The sequence below is a fragment of the Genypterus blacodes genome, unplaced genomic scaffold, assembly GCF_046128005.1.
Source record: "Genypterus blacodes isolate CSIRO-AG114 ecotype Tasmania unplaced genomic scaffold, CSIRO-AGI_Gbla_v1 ptg000058l_1, whole genome shotgun sequence".
NCBI lineage: Eukaryota > Metazoa > Chordata > Actinopteri > Ophidiiformes > Ophidiidae > Genypterus > Genypterus blacodes.
In genome coordinates, this window is record NW_027466870.1 from 1,726,001 (window position 1) to 1,743,699 (window position 17,699).

Sequence of the window (17,699 nt, forward strand, 5' to 3'; positions counted from 1 at the left end):
GGAGAAAACGCTTGGCTGGAGTTTCAGCTTGAAACACGGATGTAACCATGTGATCTCACCCATGCTGCTCATTTACCTTTTGGTGCAAACCTAACCGAACCAGCCTTCACACACACACACATACATACACACACACACACACACACTCGCAGAGCATACACACCTCATGTATAAGTACACTAGAGCCATGAAGGACTGTTTTGCCTGTGTATCGCAAAAGACACCACAACACACACACACACACACATACACACACACACTCTCGCAGGATATTTTGATATGCCTATTGTAGCCATGACGGAGGGAGCGGACAGCATCTAACAGCCCGTTACGACAATCAAGGGAAACATCTAGAACAGCACCTTTCAAAAGAACAAAACAAAACGGTCAGCAGTTTGGAATCAGAGTCGAGGCTTTTTTGGGGCGAAAACAAAGCAGAAACGTTTTTCCACGTTGTCCCTGTGATGGAAAATGGAATGTTTGTGAAAATGCATTTATACTCGGCCATGAGGTCACACGGTCTACTACAAAGTTGTGACCGCTTGTGTGTGTGTGTGTCAGGGCCTCAAAGTGTCTTTTACAGTAACTGACGTGCCTGCGGATGTGACGGGTGGACGGACACGGAGCGTTCTGACTGGATTCAGCTGAGTATGGTGTTTTAGTGACCGGCGTTGATGAATGAAGGGACGTGAAGCGTTGGTGCGTTCACGGTTCTTTCTCTCAGACTGTCTGGCTTTTGCATGCAGTGTTTTTAACTCATTAAAACAAATGCCAAATATGTGAGACGTGTGGATTTATTGGTGTTGTTGGAGGAAGATGGGATCCTTATCTGAGGCCAAACAGCTGTCAATACAGAGGCGTAAACAAAGAGGAGAATGTGATAAGATGGATATATTTATGGATCTGTATCTGTGACTTATTAAGATGGATGACAACTCTTTATCTGCTCCAAATGAGTGATTACAGTGGTAGAAAATAAGAGCGTAAATGAGCCACATTACTAGTTTCATTGGTCTTGGTGGCTGACAGATTTCAGAATAAAAGTCCAGGTAATGTAATTTGAATACATCAGCTCCTTCCTTCTAAGTATCTGTGTGTGTGTGTGTTGTCGTGACCAGGGAGGAGGTGCACAATGACACAAGCACTCTGTTGAAGGAAAGTCTTTTATAAAAGATTGACGATGATTACATTAATAAAATAATGAATCAGATCCACAATTAACAACCCTAAAGAACAAAACAAAGATTCAGACCAGATTGACTTTCTATGCGCCACATTACGACTCATCGACCCCCCGTGAGCCAAACAGAGTCTAATTACCAATAACTTAAATTGCAAATCATTCAAATGTGTAGATTTCACTAAATGGCTTCGAAAAGTTTCAAACTATACATAATTATCTTCGCTCTATGATCAATTTTTCCCCATCAGAAATCACTTTGAATACTTACCAACATGATGTCATAGTTCTATACTACTGTAGGATCTTATTGGTAAACATGACGATGTAACCTTTGACTCGAGCCGCTCTGCTTAACACACGCGCGCGCGCGCACACACACACACACACACACACACACACACACACACACACACACACACACACACACACACACACACACACACACACACACACACACACACACACACACACACACACACACACACACACACACACACACACACACACACACACACACACACACACACACACACACACACACACACACACACACACACTGAGAGTATACATTATCAAAGAGTTCCTAGTGAATATATGTTGCCTGGCAACAATACACGTTTCCCAGAATAGCCGAGCACAATGCGACATTGGAACCGTAATTGAGCGAACGTTACTACATTATGGTCACTTTGACAGCTGTAGTCTGGAGGGGGGATTTTGGTTTTGTGCCCTGAATTCAGACTCCCAGGACACAGACTAGCCCCACCTCCTTCACGCGGGCTGCAGTCTGACCCCAGGGCCGCAGCCTTGACCTTTGAGTGTCCGAGCCGGCTGCCTTAAGAAAGAAAGTCTGACCTGGGAGGCTGATTTCTGGGCTTCAAAAACCCTCTCTCACCATCCAGCTGTGCTCTTCTAGAACATTCCTGCCTGCTGCTGCTTCTTCTTCTGCTGTTTATTTTTTTTCCTATTTCTATTCAATTTGCTGGATGTGGCAGTAATGGAAACCGGCAGTCACGCAGCTCCTGAACAAATACAATCAGTCAGTCCTTTAGAGGACGTCTGTCGAGTGGTGGAGGTGTAGCAGGTTCATCTCTGCAGTGCGAACATCAAAAACACACACACACACACACTCCTGCTGTGGTGTTTTGATCTCTGCTGAGGCACTTTTGGTGTGTGTGAGATCCATTACAGCGCCGTGCTCGCTGTACCTCCTCTGTACCCTTTACCTCCTCCTAATCCCCCCGGGCTCTTTGTCACCAAACCCCTCCTCCTTTTTGTTATCGTAACACTACACCACAAAATAGTCCAGTCCTCCTCTTCCTCCTCCCTCCCACCCTCCCTCCCTCCCGTGCTACTGCAGTCCACTGTCCTCCTTTCCCCTCTACATCTTGACGCTTCCATGGGACCTCCTGCTGCTGCTGCTGCTGCTGTAGCGGCGGTGGCGGTGAGCGTCTCACGCCCTGCTGGGGTTGGGGGCGGGTTTGCCTTCGTAGCCGTACAGGAACGTGGCCGCGATGACGAAAATGGCGCCCAGGAAGAAGACGCTGCGGAAGACACCAGACAAACACCGTGGGCTAGAGTGTCTAGAGTCTCTGATGGTGAGAGCGAGAGAGCGGGGAACTCATTATGTGACTCTTACCTGGTGGGGTCGAAGTCCTGGAGCAGGAAGTAAGATATGAGAGTGGACAGGATGATGGAGAGCGACGTGGCGAAGCCCTTGAGGATGTTGTCTGCATACTTGATGACTGCTGCTATGACCAGACCTCCCAGCGCCTGCAACCCAAACAAACACAGGCACAGATAAAGGCAAAGGCAAAAACACACAACACACACACACACACCCCCGCACAGGCCTGACAGACCGCCCAAGGATCCAGTTATGCGGACCGGCAAATCACCTGCAGAGCCACGACGGCCCAGGTGACCGTGTTGTAGCCCTGGAACATCCCGGATTGGGTCACCCTCTCGCCGTCGTACATCATCATCCCCATGAGGCCAAACACAAGGCCGAACATCCCTGCACACACACATACACACACACACACACAGGCGATACTTAGACCAAGCACAGATCCAAACTACTCAACCTTCAACACATCCAGAACAACAAACTGGAATTAACTTCCACCATCAGGTCTAATCTCCTCCATTTCTTAATTCAGCTTGTACTGGAACTCTGTCAACCGCTAACAAAAATACTTTTCAAACATTCAGCATTTTGTGGCTATATTCCTCCTCGCTGCACATCTTCATGCAGCAGGAAGAAAAAGGGAGGGAGAGGAGGGGGGAGAAGCTCCAAACTCTCAGCAGGAGTCGCAGGAGAGTTAACACACGCCTCACACGTCCTGAGGTAAAAATAAACTAGACAGGAACATTCATCTTAACAGAAACATATCTGAGGTAAGAGGCCCAGCTGGCTGTGCGTGTGTGTATGTGTGTGTGTGTGTGTGAGTGCAGAGTGAGAGGGAGAGTAAAGCAAACTGTACGGGGGAGAACGCGACTCAAAATCACTTTGTTGTATCAAACCCCGACCGGCGGCTGATTGGTGGGACTAGATAAGTACCTAGCTGGATGTTCCGGACCCAGACACTCTGTTTGCTCTCCTTGAGGATCTTCTCAAAGTAGACCCCGGCGAACCCGCTGGAGCAGCACGCCACCAGAACCGCCGTCACGCCCACGAACTGGGAGCCCGTGGATGGTGCCGCCGCCTCCGCCGCCGCAGGGGGTTTGGCAGAGTCAGAGGGCCACTGCAAGAGGAGGAACACAAGCCCAGAGGTTTTGGATTGGGATCCTCAGTAATGCTTTAACATGGACACACATGGACACGCACGCACACGCACACGCACACACACACACACACACACACACACACACACACACACACACACACACACACACACACACACACACACACACACACACACACACACACACAGAGATTTACTCCCCCAAGGCTGCATGACGACGACACTGAAATGATTCTAATGGAAAGAAACTATAAAGGAGACAAATAAGGATGAAACTTAAGAGACACAAGCTCTTAGGAAGTGCAAATTCTGTCACAGGAGTGTGTGTCTGTGTGTCTGTGTGTGTATAGTGTGCCCGCCACCACACCTTCCACAAACAGAAGTGTGTGCTCTGTAAGCTGAGGTGCTTTTGTTGAATCTCCTGTAATAGTTAGCAAACAGACTCCAATCCGCCTCCCCCTCCCTCCTCCCTCCTGCCTGAAAGTCACAGGAATCGTCACAACTTTGCCGAGCTGTGAAAATGTTACAGGGTGTGAGTTCCTTTGTGAAAAAAGAAATCTGCTGTGCTCGGCAGGAAAAGGCAGGGAAAGAGAAGGTGCAAGCGAGGCGAACGTGCGGAACAAAGAGGAAGACGAGCGAGCGAGAGAGAGGCTTCATTTAGGTAGAGATCATTTGGATACTTTACCACCTTACATCCTGTGAATATGAACCTGCGACCTTTTCCTTTGGTTTGTCACGTAGGAGAAGAAGGTGATAGAACATTCATCCATCCATTCATTCATCTGCCTAAACCTTGAAACAACAGCAGCGTTGCGCTCAAAGTTCGGATGAAGGCCTAAACAAATACACTCTGCCTGCCTGCCAAGTCTCACTTGGTTAATGAATTCCTCTTCAAGGGAGACGTGGCCACAAAGCAGTGTGTGTGTGTGTGTGTGTGTGTGTGTGTGTGTGTGTGTGAGATGCTTTATGAATGGCGCAACTACACCAGAACGTGCGAGAGATCTGGTTAAAACGTTCCATTTAAAAATAAGGTGATTAATCAACTGCAGGGCTTTGACACCAGATGTAGGTTATGGGCGATTTAATGTTACAGGTGTTGGTGCGACTCCCGCGTCGGCCTGATTAATGAGACGGGGGTGTGAGAGGTGTGACGGTGCACCGGACCTGCACGAGAGCCACTCCAGCCATCAGCAGCAGCAGCGAGAGCCACTGGTAGACGCCCAGCCTGCGACCCAGCATGGACACGGAGAACAGAGCCGTGGTCAGGATCTTCAGCTGGTACGTCACCTGGTGGAGGAGGACAACAACACGGAAGGAAAAGGGGTGAGCGGTAGGAGAAGGAGCGAAAATACCTATAAATGGCCTGCGCGGACGTGATAGCACCCCCTGCTGTACCTGGTAGGTGGCGGCGTCCAGGTTGGACAGCGCCACGTAGAGCAGGTTGTTCTGCAGCGTGTAGATTCCAGAGGGGATGGCCAGCTTCAGGGTCTCGATGGGTTTGCGAGCGATCTCCTGGCGAAGGACGCTGTTCAACGCTCTCATGCTGAAACCTGAAGGGAAAAAGGACACGACAGGAAGTAAATCAGCCGTCTTCTGTTTGTTATCAGAACAGAGGCGGCGACGCTGGGTGGCATAGGAGAGCGGAGGGACGACAGAAAGAACAGGTTCCTCGCATTCATGGTCGGTGCGATACTCGACATGAAACCAGCTCAGATTGCAGTAAGGGCCTCAGGAATGCGGCGGGGACCGGACGCCTTCAGGTGCACTAGCGTCTTTCTTACTCCTTTGCTGTGAAACGGGACTGGATTATTCTTCATCTCAAAAGTAAGAAGGCGTATGGAATGTTGTAATTGTGTTTGGATTGAAAAGAAAAGGAGCGAGGCGGTGGAATTGGATGCTTGTGTGACCTTGATAGTCACTGAGAGAAAGAAGAAGGCACGACCCGACAAACCCGACGGAGGTTTGTTCATCTGTAGCGTTTTCACCGCACTCACATCGCCACATTCCTTTAATATTCCTCCGTGTTGTGAGGACTGAGAATGCGTCTTCAATATACACACTATTTACGCATACAATAGGAAATAATGCAATAATAAGTTGGGTCTTTTAAGGACGACACAACAGCAAACCAGCAAAAACTACATCTTTGTTTTGTATAAGTATTATCAATTACTACAAATTAGACCCCCAGAGAATGAAGGGATGGAGGGATAACATTCCCGGGGACATAATCCAGTTATGGAAGAGTCCGACGGGAAGACCCAGGATGCACTGGAGGTTGGTTCTAGTTCCCATTAGTCGACGGCTCAGAAGATGGAGGGAGGGAAGTGACTCAGACATTGCAACCGCAAATCTACTGTTCATACTTGAATGCTCTGTTACATCATTCTGTTATTGGTCCATTCTTTTGTACGCTCTCTGTCTTGTTGCTGTCATGTTTTTGTCTTTCTTTTCAAAAGGAACGTTACGGTTGTATTTGAATAGAATTATTGTTATCGAAAAATGAGCATTTGTAGATAATAACAGATGTCAAAATTTAAATAATAAAGCTTTTTTCAAGACGGTTTTCCCACTGGTTTCCCTTTATAAGGACTATAAATTACATAATGATCTGTACACACACACACACTTGGACTCACTGTTATCCTTGAGCACCAGCAGCAGACAGGCGAGGATCTTCATCACCTCCGCCACCACAACCGCGGAGGACGCCAGGTACCGCGGCCCCTCCGACTGCAGGGTGCGGGAGTAGCGCATGGTGAGGACCAGGGAGGTGGTCTGGAACACCAGCACGCCCAGAGACAGGTACTTGAGTCGGGAAGAAGCCATGAGCGCTGTGGGGGAAGAAGAAGGTTAGGGATACGGAATCACAGGTGAGGTTTAGGGAGGAAAACACAACTTATACACTCCAAACGTCTCTCACCTTCGCTTTGAAGCCCGTGTGACGCTTTTACAGTAAATCTAGGATCTCGCACCGTGGACTCTTCATGAACCAGGTGATGTTTGCGTGGATCTTCAGCCAGGCACCGTCGACTCACCCCGGCTGTCAAAACAGCAGCTCAACTCCTCTCGTCCATTGACCCGCGCGAGCCGGACAAACTACGCAGAGAGCAGCGCGTGATCCAGGGCGGTCTCGACTCCGTGGACAATCACGCATCATCGAGTCTCATCGCAGTTTAACGGGAGGAAGGAGCGTCGAGCAGCGAATTAGTTGCAAAAGCTACAGGAGCGAAGGAAATCTCATGTATTTCAAATACGGATGGACTTCCGTGTGTTGCGTGGTTTCTTCTTCACTTCCTCATCAACACTTCCTGGATGGCGCAGCGACATCTAAAGGGCTGGAAACGAACTGCACGTCTATGCCGAGCCTTAAGTTTACGTCATTGATTTACTGTACTTGTATAGTACGTATTGTACGATTGGTTATTGTAACCTATGCTGCGAATAAATTACAATTATTTAGCCCATCAAGGACAATAAGGATAATTTAAGTATTTTTTAAAGTAAAACTTCCTAATCTCCATCCCATCTTTTTTACCAATTGTTTTTTTTAGTGCAATTTCAATGTCCTTTGTCTTTTTCAAGCAAAGTTTTAATTGCCAGAGTGTGAGAGACTCATATTGTGCATCGATATACTAATTTCTAGCCCTGCCTTTTTTTGCAGGTGATTCCATCAGCTGAAGAGATGAGGAAAAACACTTTTAAAAACACAGATTTAAGAAGAGCTGAGCTTTATTTCAGTAAGCACATTCGGTTGATCATTTGGTTTATTTCCATCAGAAAACTTTCTTATTGTTAAACATTCTACTTTATATAAACATGATGGCACTACTTCATATGGCATGTATATCTTTAGGCTATTTGGTTAACAATAAGAAAAAGAACAGTAAACATACAAAAAGATTTTATATACAACACAAACATAGCCTTGCATACGTATGGGAGACGGCAGGCTCCTTAATAAAACGTTTCATGATGAGCGATACCCAACACACTTGTAACTGCGAGTAAGATCGTAAATACACCAAATTAGACTAAGTGCCAGGTACTTGGAATTGATGCAACAAGAATAATTGGATTTATTTGCAGACATTAACAGTCATAATTACAACCAAAACAAAGGATGTGTGTGTGCTGCATGGCTAATCTGTAGAACGGCAGTGTAACAGGAATCCAAACAAAGACGACATGCAACAGAAATATGGGAAAAGATTTACATTTTTGGCTGACAAATACATTTGGTCTTAAAGACACTCGTGATCCTTTTTTAAAAGTTCAAAAGTAAAACGACGAATGATTGTCTTTGTTTACAGAGCAGTCACACCAGGCTTTGCTCAACTCGTCAACTCAGGAAACGGAGAAATACTTTTATTACACCGGTACGATTAACTCTGACATCTCCAGACGTGTGTTATGAATTGTAACTATTACAATGTGCACAGATACGCTGATTGTAGTTAAGCAAAAGGCACATATGATCGATTATATGATGCTCCAAAAATCTTAGAAAGCCTTAGAAAGTTTAAATAAAAAAAACAACAACACTTCCAAAACCTTCTAAATCATCTAAGAGGTGTGAACATATTGGGTAGAACGTCCTGGTAATCTATGTACATTTCCACATATGATATTTAGCCGGTAACACAACAACACTAACAGGAGTAATGATGCATGTATTCTGCTTAAAGTTTATCAAACGTACGGTTGAATCCCTTAACAACGCGATTGCAACAACCAAAATGTGATTTGGTTTTTTAACTTAACTAACAGTAACTGCTTTCAAAAATACTTTGACACGTATAAACTGAACGTAATCAACCATCTGTGTGTACCGAGGTTTGATGGAAAACACTACTACGCATCTATAATTACTGCATTAAAATACATCTAAGGGTTCTTTACAAAACAACCTCAGAATGAAAAAAGTGACGAGATGTGTGTGTTTGTTTGTGTGTGTGTGTGTGTAAATCTCTGTGTAGTCTAATGTTTTCCGCTGTATTTGCCTTTGTATTCATGCAACGACCCTTTACAAGCTTCCCCCTTTAGCGTATTAAAAACAAAAACAATACATGGATGCAGACAACGAGGCGACGACTCTGTAGGTTTGGAGAATAAAAGGCAGTGACTGAATGGAACCCATCGCGTTAAACACAAGTAGAGTGAATGTTTTCAGTTGGAGGTTAGTATTGGCACGCTCATTAACAACATAGAACTGTAACGTATCGCATGTTAAGAAAGTACAATGTCATCCAAAAGGACATTGAAGCAGAAGGCAGTCCGCTCTGTGTCCGTCTGAAACAGTTTGTTTTCACCACACAATACCAAACCGCCGTCTTTTCCTTGGTAATCCCTCAATAAACAGTCTGTGTTTGAGTGCCAAAGGGAAGAAACGGTCCGGGCTCCTCAGCCAACAGAGCCGGATGCTTGGCTGAGGCTGAACCGTGGAGAGGGGAAAGACATGAACAGCCCACATGCTTTTTTGGTATTCAGAACTTTAGATTTCTAGCTGATAATACTCAAACTATACACACACTGTATTCGTAAGTGCAAAAAGGTAGAGAAAACATTAAGGGAGGGGTGATTACTATAACAAAGAACAAATAAGAGGACTAATGGAGAAGACATAATATGGGTTACTAAGGGTCGTAGTTTTAACTACACAGAGTACACAGTCTGTCCTTTACACTCTCCTCTCGCCGGCCTACGCAAACACCTGCATGTTCCCATGCTGCGGCTGCTGAGAGGCCTGCTGCATCTGTTGGGACTGTGGCTGCAGCTGCACCTGCTCTGGAATGTGTGTGTGGCGTGACGACGGCAGTGCGTGGTGGGGGTTCCCTAGAGGAGTGGGGCTGGTGGTGACATCAGACCAGTCTGAGTTGGAGTGTGGTGAGGAGGACGACCAAGGGTCTGGGGATTCTGGCGAGGGGGTGAGATACGGGTGCTCGCTGGGTGGGTGGGGCGGGTGGCCAGGGGTGGTGCCCTCTGAACCGTTGGTGGTGTAACTGTGCTGGGAGGGGGGAGTGGGGTACTTATCCACCGGGCTCTGCATGGGCTGATAGGGGGGCAGCTGCCGAGACTGGTTGTCTGCGATCCCGTGTGCTCCGTGGTTGACGGCGTGGGGGTGTTGCAGGGCGTGGGGCAGCCCGTGTGCCATGCTCATCTGGTCGGCCATCTGGTACATCATCCCCTGGGGACAGTGGAGGTGACCTGGCCCCTGCTGAGAGTGACCTTGGCTCTGGTTCTGCCCCTGGGACTGTTGGACTTGTACCTGCCCGGGCTGAGACTGCTTCAGCATAGCCTGTCCACCTCCTGGTCCCGTAGCCATCATCTGGAACGTGACAATGGGCGGCAGCTGCTCCCTGCTCATGGTGACGTTCATGGGAGTGAGCATTTGGCCCTGGCCGTGGTGTTGGCCCATGGCAGGGTGAGACGCCCCCATCTGGTGTGACACGAGGCCAAACATGTGGCCCCCGTAGCCGTGCTTGGTCATGCCAACCCAGCCCGGCTGCTGGCCCAGCATGTGACTGACGGGGGGCAGCCGATGTCTGGAGGTGGGGCTGCTCAGGAGAGGAGGGGAGTTTGCTTTGGTGGTGGCGGCACCTGAGGCGTCGCCTGTGTACGAGTGTGGCGATTCCAGGGAGTCGACAGGTGACATTGTGACTGAGCTCTCTGAAAGTCCTCCAGCTGCCTTGACACCATTGGCATTAACACATCCTGTACTTCCTCCACTTCCTGCTCCCACTCCAGAACCCACACCCGGCCCCTCTCCTCCGGCGGGTTTCTTCCGTCGCTTGGCTTTCATGTCTTTCAGTTCCTTCGCACCCCCGCCGACGCCTCCCACCTTTGCGCCGCCCCTCCTGCTCTTCTTCCCCTGTGGCCCCGTGCGCATGCCGATGAACCCTGCTCCGTTGGCCCCGCAGATCATAGAGGAGTTTCCTCCACCCATGTGGTTCGGCCCGTTGTGTGGACTGTGAACCAGATTGTACTGGTCCAGCAGGCGAACGATGTCGTGGTGCATGCGCTCTTGTGCTGTGTCGCGGGGCAACCGGTCCAGGTGGTCGGTGATGTCACGGTTAGAGTAGTGGTCAAGCAGAACCTGAGCCGCCTCGAAGCTGCCTTCTCTGGCTGCGAGAAACAAGGGGGTCTCCTCCTGGAAGAACACAGCCAATGATCAGGATTGTGTATCTGATATAAAATCTAAAGATGAACTCATTACAATAATAGCACATCTATCACATGAAATAACACATACAAAGGTTTAATATGACACACACTTTGTTTATCCCTAGTACGAGTGACTTCAATTTTGACTTCAGTTTCTTTCCTGCAAGGTAACGACATCACAGTGTCCCGCATGTTCATCCCAATGCAGGAATGACGGAGAAGTGCAAAAGTAAACACACAAGCACACACCTTGTTGTCTTGCATGTCCCGGTTGGCTCCGTTCTTCAAAAGCACAAGTGTGGCTTCCACGTTATTCACTGCTGCCGCCCAGTGCAGAGCCGATTTGCCTGAAATTGAGAGATGAAGAAGCGCATCCATGTTAACTAGGAACACTTCAGTATGATTTACTGGCAGACATTTAGCTAAAAAAGTCAATAAATGGGATGGGGTTTCCTGACCATGGTCATCCACAGCATTGATGTCAGCGTGGCAGTGGATCAGCTCCTCCACCATGCCCTCCACTGCTAGTCTCGCTGCCAGGATCAACGGAGTGGTACCGTCATTCATACGGGCGTCCAGTTCTGTCGCCCGGTTTCGGATGAGAATCTGGAAAAGGTAGACATGAGGTATAATAATATGAAAGACAACAGTGATACAAATCTCAGAGCGACTTATCGCCTGGATCTATGTTGAACTTTACTCAACCATAAGCCTGCTAACAAATGAGCGGTCATTCCTATCAGCTTGTGGACAGATTGTTGTCTCACCTGGAAGACTCCCTGTGCGTCTGCTGCCACAGCAGCGTGCAGGGGGGTTCTGCCCATGTTGTCGTGTGCGTTGGGATCAGCTCCAGCGTCCAGCAGCCGTTTAGCGGCGTCGGCTCTAGCGTAACGAGCGGCCAGGTGGAGCGCGGTCTCTCCCGTGCGATCGGTCTGGGCCATTAGTGAGGCACCCTGTGCAATCAGGTCTGAAATGACACTTGGTCCTGGTTCGTCTCCACCGCTCTCTTCCTCCTCTTCCCCATGTAGGCCACAGTCAGGACCGCCACCGTTACGCAGCGATGCCAACATCAGTGGGGTGAAACCATCTGTGAGAGGACAAAGTCATGATTGGATTAAGAAAAGAAGATTAATCAGACCTTACAAAAAGTATTAATGATGTGCCTGTCCTCTTGTGTATCCAGCCAACCCTAACCCTAAGATCACAGATTAAATAAGAAAAGCTGCAGCTTAAGTCTATAATGTTTGCCTTTTTCTTCAAAATTATCAATGGTACAATTACAAAACAGATGGTTTCCTCACCTGGGCCCTTGACGTTAACATCCAGACAATCAGCATCCAGGTCAGCCTGTGGGGGAGTGAGGGTGATGTCAGCAGCCTTATGATGCTGCAGGGTCCACTCCCTCCTATCCACGCCTGCCTCAAGCATGAGGGGCAGCAGGGGTTTGTCTTCAGTCTGCAAGAAACAACATTTGTCGTATAAACACACACAGAGCTTTCCTCTTGACAACATTTAATAATAACTTCAACCATGTTCTATATGTTTTGTGAATTGGTGGCATTTATGTACCCTTGATTTCTTTGGTAGAACTTCATCGTCCAGCCATCTCTGACTCTGGCCTCCATCAATCAGGCTTCCCTCCTGTGTCTTGAAATTCCTGGTGTGACAATTGAAAGCAGCTTAAGACAAATAGATAACAAAAGTGCAATTTCTTTGAGAGAGGATCACTTTTCACCAGTGTTTGTTCCATTTAACACAGGTTCTAATCTGGAATGTGTTGTCACTCAGAAAGGGTTATGGTATAATTGTTTTACACATTCTTAACACAAGTTCCTTCATCTCTCACTCACTTCAAGTCAAAGTCGTCCTGACCGACAGGCTCTCGCCTCTTGTCATCTTTCTTAGCAAGGAAGCCATCAGGCAGCCAAAGGACCCCGTGTTTATGCTTCCTCTTGGCCGCTAGCATCCCCAGCACCAGCAAAAGCAGGATAATAACCGCTGCCCCACCAACCAGGTACATCCAGAGTATTGAATGCTGTGTCTTTGATGGGTCACCTAAAAAAGAAAAAGAGAAAAGTTTGAATACCAATGATCCTGTTTTGAAGTTGTCCAGTAATGAATTGACAGACAGAGATGAGAGACTCTTTCTTCTGTAATTCAGACACATGTGAGTGGGGTTCACAGAGATGAACACACACACACTAACTCTTCTTGTTCTTAATATCTCTGTGTGTGTCATTGTTTGAATCTGGTTTCTATGTAAAACCAAAAACAACTAACTGTACATGTTATTATTTCATTCACAAAGTCATCAGTCATAAGGCACAGGCAGGCATACTTACTGGAAACAGACACTAGTGGGTAAGGCAGTTTAGCCCTGAGGTGAGCTGCTGCAATAAAGGATGCAGCCTGATCGGTGTTGGCAAAACATTCAGCAGTACTCTGGGAGCACTCGCGGTTATCAATTTCCAGGTAGACCACAGACCTGCACAGACAAACAAATACATATTGTATAAGTCACACAAAGGCAGTGAAACACAGTACAACCATTTATAAGAAAACAGTATAAGGGTGGAGTTAGAAAGCAGAGAGAGTTGTGATAGGATAAGAATAATCAAATATGAGAGCATCTCAGCATCTCCTGTAAGACCCTTACCCAATGACCTCCCTCTCCAGCTCCCGCTTGCTTCTGCTGCTCTGCAGATGTCTTCCCAGCTCATTTTCCAGCCCATGGTAAGGATACAACATAGGATTATTGTTCTCATCCAGTTTTACGGCCAGGTTGGTATGAAGCAGGGCTCCCAGGGAGCGCAAGAATCCCCTCAAGTCTCCAAGCAGCTCCTTCGGTTGCAACCGAACCACAATCACCAGAGTGCCATCTGCAACCTTGGCCGGGATGTCAGTAGAACAGTCCAGGCCATCCCAGCCACAGGCCTCCGTATGGCAGCTCTGGTCACAGATGCCGTTATGGTAGTGAGCTGCACAGTACTTGTTATATCTGAGAACACGTGGCAGAAAGAAGAGGCATTCATTCCACTGAAAGCATCACAGCTTTGAAATGATTTTGATTTCATATTCATGCAAACAGCAATGACTGCGTTCACTTACATGCAATGTTTGTTGTCATGGCACTCAAATGCGTCAAAGAGACAACCATAATTGTTGCACTCTTCATCACAACGTCCATTGTTAAAGAGATTCCAGCAGGGAATGCTGGCAGTGCAGTTAACCCAAGGATGGGGCCAGTGGAGCGTGCAGTCTCCTCCATCCCACTGGCACTCATGATTATTACAGTTATCATCACACACTTTATCCCCTGATTGGTGCTCACACTCTGGGTAGGGGCAGGTTGGAGTGGGTGGTAAGACAGGTTGCTTGTTCTCACAGTGTCTTCCAGAGAACTGTGGAGGACAGTGGCAGCTGTACTGGTACGGGCTGGAGAAGTCTTTAACGCAGATTCCCTCATTTTGGCAGGGCCGGTGCTGACACCTCTGCATGTTCTCACAGTGCGGGCCACTGAAGCCCGGTTGGCACTGGCAGTGGGGCTGGCCGACCGGTGACTCCACACAGTGTCCACTGTTCTGACAGCGTAGTGTGGCACAACTGTTGCCTTCTATTTCGCCACAATTGAAGCCAGTAAATCCCTGAGAGGAAAGGAGAACATGTTTCAGGGCCACACAGTAATACAGTTATTTTGAGTTAGTCTGGCAATACATTAGTAAAGGGCTCATAAATCAATTTAATTCTATAATAAAGTCTTTCAGTTGACATTTCATCATAGTATGTAGAATACCTGGGCTATGATGTCGCCCTCTGAGGCAAGCATGAGAATAAGACAAGGAGCACGAGGTTAGTGAGGGGAAAGACAAACATTTAGCATGAAAAGACACACGCACACACACACACACACACACACACACACACACACACACGACCACACAACCACACAATCCTTAGATTGACCTGATATTCATGGGTCATTATCACACATAATCACCAAACAAATAGGTCAGATGTAAAGATAAAGAGTGAGAATTATCCCTTGAACATTGTTTACATAAACTGTCTGATAGCTGAGCCCGGGGAGAAGGGTGTCAGTTGTGGGCTAATAGGAGTGAGAAAAGGCGTTCATATTGATGAGTTTAACATCACGAACATGAGAGCGATTTCACTGATACCCTAAAATGTGTTTTGTTCACACCACTGCTCGCTCAAGTTCAGGCTCAGTTTTTTCCACACTAGAGAATATAGTGATTGACTGAAATCATGTTCTCCTAGAAGGAGGACTGATATTCAGCATTGAAAGAAACTTACAGGAATGCAAGAACAGGTGTAGCCATGTACTGAGCTCATGTTCATTGAGCAAAAGCCTCCATTGTGACACGGCTTGGACAGGCACAGATCAACCATGGACTCACAATGACGACCTGGGAATAAATGTGTGAGGGGGAAAAAAAAGGAAAATTAAATGACTAATGTTTAGAAGGCTCTTTTACACGTGTTAGTCATTTTCCAACATCCAGAAAGACTGGATCGGGTGCTCTGAGGCTCATAGACGCAATGTACGGTATGTACCAGTGTATCCTTGGCGACAGCGACACTGGTAGTCATTGACCAGCTGCACACAGTCGAGGCTTCCTGTGGCGTGGCAGGGCCCGGACAGGCACTCGTTGAGATCACCCTCGCAGTGCTCTCCGACAAAGCCTGGAGGGCAGGAGCACGTGTAGCGGCCCACGCCGTCCACACACTGTCCTCCGTTCTTACAGTGAGGTTCCCAGGAGCCGGGCGTGGGGGCGCACTCGTCCACATTCACTTCACACTGAAGTCCTGCAAAACAGGAGAGAACAGAGACTCAGTCTGAATTCTATGCGTAGGGTAAACTTAAAATGTTTTTCAGATTGTCTATTGAGTTTACGTATTCAACTTACCAGCTGTTCCAGGTGGACAGGCACATTTGAAGCGGTTGATGAGGTTGATGCAGGTCCCTCCGTTGAGGCAGGGTCTGGAGTGGCACTCGTCCACGTCGTACTCACAGTTCACCCCTTGGTAGCCTGGTTTACACTGGAGCAATGAGGCAAAAGGCCAGAGGTAAGGACAGTGTGTGCTTTAGGCCTGTTGCCATGTCAATGTAGAACAGATATACACAAAAGCAGAAAATTAAACCTGTTATATATGCATGTGTTTACTTACTAAACACTCATATGTGCCCTGGTAGTCCTTGCATGTAGCTCCGTTCCGACATGGGTTTGATTGGCATTCGTCCACCATCTCTTCACAGTAGCTGCCCATGTATCCTGGCTGGCACTGGCACTGGTGTGAATTACCCACATTCACACACCAGCCGGCATTCTTACACACATTCTCCACTTTCATACCTAATTGGGAAAAGGAAGCACATGTGTTGATCAGAGACAGAGAATGACAGTGAGTGGCCGTCTACCCTAAGACTTTCTGGGACAAGCCAGTACACAGGACTCCAACAAATTAACTTTGCTTACGACAACAAAACAACATTTCAATGGGGAACTTGTTTTGGCAAGGATTTCACTTCATCATTACTGCAAATGTGATGTCTGTTCTCATTCTGCTGTTGGTTTGTTGTCAGTTCTCACCATTCCTTGCAGCAAAGTCTTGGCACGACATGTTGGGGACATCACAGTAGAGACCTGTCCATCCAATTGGACAGCGGCAGGTCCAGGAGGTCTCAGTCTGACGGCAGGAGCCTCCGTTACGACATTGCACCTGGCTGCACAGGTTCACAAAGTTCTGCGTAGAAAAAGAAATAGGAGGGGAAAGGGTGGAAGAGAAATGTTAGCAAATATTCAAAATGTTGGATCACACACACACACACCTTCAGATACATTACATATTTACACTTGTTTACATATTTACATTACATCTTTACACTACAGACATGCACATAAGCACAAACACACTACCTGGCAGTTCTGTCCGTTGTAACCCTTGGGACAGGTGCAGTGGTAGGTGCCCAGGCCATCGGTGCAGGTGCCGCCATTCTTACAGGGCTGGGAGTTGCACTCGTTATGTTCGTACTCACAGAACGTCCCATAAAAACCATGACGACAACGGCATAAGAAGGTATTGGTGCCATCAATGCAGGTTCCATTGTTCAAGCAGAAGCTGGAAAGGCAAGGAAAAGAAGAAAAATCGGGGTTGATAAATTCTGCGGTGATGAACGCCTCTATTGTGTGTGCAGATTTATACACACATACATCTGCATATATATTGTTATTTATGGATTACGTCTTGAATGCACAGCCCACCTGTCAGTGCATTCGGGGATGTTGCGTTCGCACAGTAGTCCGTCGAAACCCGGTGGGCACTTGCATACAAAACTGTTGACGTAATCCTTGCAGGTGGCGCCGTTATGGCAGGGCTGACTGGCACATTCGTCTACCTCCGTCTCACAGCGCCCCCCTGCAAAACCTGCACGGCAATCGCATGAGAAACTCCCAACTTCGTCCACACAGTCGCCCCCGTTCAGGCACGGGTCTGCAGAGGGGAGAGGAGGGGACAAGGAGAATGTTTTTAGGTGTGGACAGGTTTGTGAAGTGCAGGCTTTATGAATGCATTGCCAATATGTA

General features: G+C 47.6%; 2 protein-coding genes across 2 annotated transcripts in view; both read right to left on the reverse strand.

The window, feature by feature from the left end:
• Nucleotides 1-1,149: 1,149 nt before the first annotated feature.
• Nucleotides 1,150-7,250, reverse strand: slc35a3a (solute carrier family 35 member A3a). The gene is made up of 8 exons (XM_076153290.1): nt 6,854-7,250; nt 6,570-6,764; nt 5,326-5,480; nt 5,095-5,217; nt 3,747-3,930; nt 3,082-3,200; nt 2,823-2,956; nt 1,150-2,727 (listed from the first exon to the last, which is right to left on the reverse strand). Exons 2-8 carry the CDS (start codon nt 6,757-6,759, stop codon nt 2,637-2,639), a joined length of 996 nt encoding a protein of 331 aa, XP_076009405.1. The 5' UTR covers nt 6,760-6,764; nt 6,854-7,250; the 3' UTR covers nt 1,150-2,636.
• A 394-nt stretch (nt 7,251-7,644) lies between these two features.
• notch2 (notch receptor 2) overlaps nt 7,645-17,699 on the reverse strand; it is a 35,386-nt gene continuing 25,331 nt past the window's right edge. Inside the window, exons 19-35 of the mRNA XM_076153289.1 lie at nt 17,379-17,607; nt 17,034-17,235; nt 16,707-16,860; nt 16,285-16,469; nt 16,023-16,155; nt 15,670-15,921; nt 15,409-15,521; nt 14,203-14,738; nt 13,751-14,092; nt 13,437-13,579; nt 12,945-13,149; nt 12,664-12,751; nt 12,396-12,549; nt 11,862-12,181; nt 11,553-11,700; nt 11,344-11,441; nt 7,645-11,080 (exon numbers count right to left, since the gene is read on the reverse strand). Of these exons, the coding sequence (XP_076009404.1) occupies nt 9,632-11,080; nt 11,344-11,441; nt 11,553-11,700; nt 11,862-12,181; nt 12,396-12,549; nt 12,664-12,751; nt 12,945-13,149; nt 13,437-13,579; nt 13,751-14,092; nt 14,203-14,738; nt 15,409-15,521; nt 15,670-15,921; nt 16,023-16,155; nt 16,285-16,469; nt 16,707-16,860; nt 17,034-17,235; nt 17,379-17,607 (4,751 nt within the window). The 3' untranslated portion in view covers nt 7,645-9,631. The remainder of the gene's footprint in view (nt 11,081-11,343; nt 11,442-11,552; nt 11,701-11,861; nt 12,182-12,395; nt 12,550-12,663; nt 12,752-12,944; nt 13,150-13,436; nt 13,580-13,750; nt 14,093-14,202; nt 14,739-15,408; nt 15,522-15,669; nt 15,922-16,022; nt 16,156-16,284; nt 16,470-16,706; nt 16,861-17,033; nt 17,236-17,378; nt 17,608-17,699) is intronic.

Excerpts from the sequence above, each read along its gene's own strand:
- slc35a3a (XM_076153290.1), bottom strand. The coding sequence starts at position 6,759 with ATGGCTTCTTCCCGACTCAAGTACCTGTCTCTGGGCGTGCTGGTGTTC. Across the intron at positions 3,201-3,746 it reads GGTCCGGAACATCCAGCTAG|GGATGTTCGGCCTTGTGTTT; the intron begins GTACTTATCTAG and ends GTGTGTGTGCAG. Across the intron at positions 2,728-2,822 it reads CAGGACTTCGACCCCACCAG|CGTCTTCTTCCTGGGCGCCA; the intron begins GTAAGAGTCACA and ends TGTCTTCCGCAG.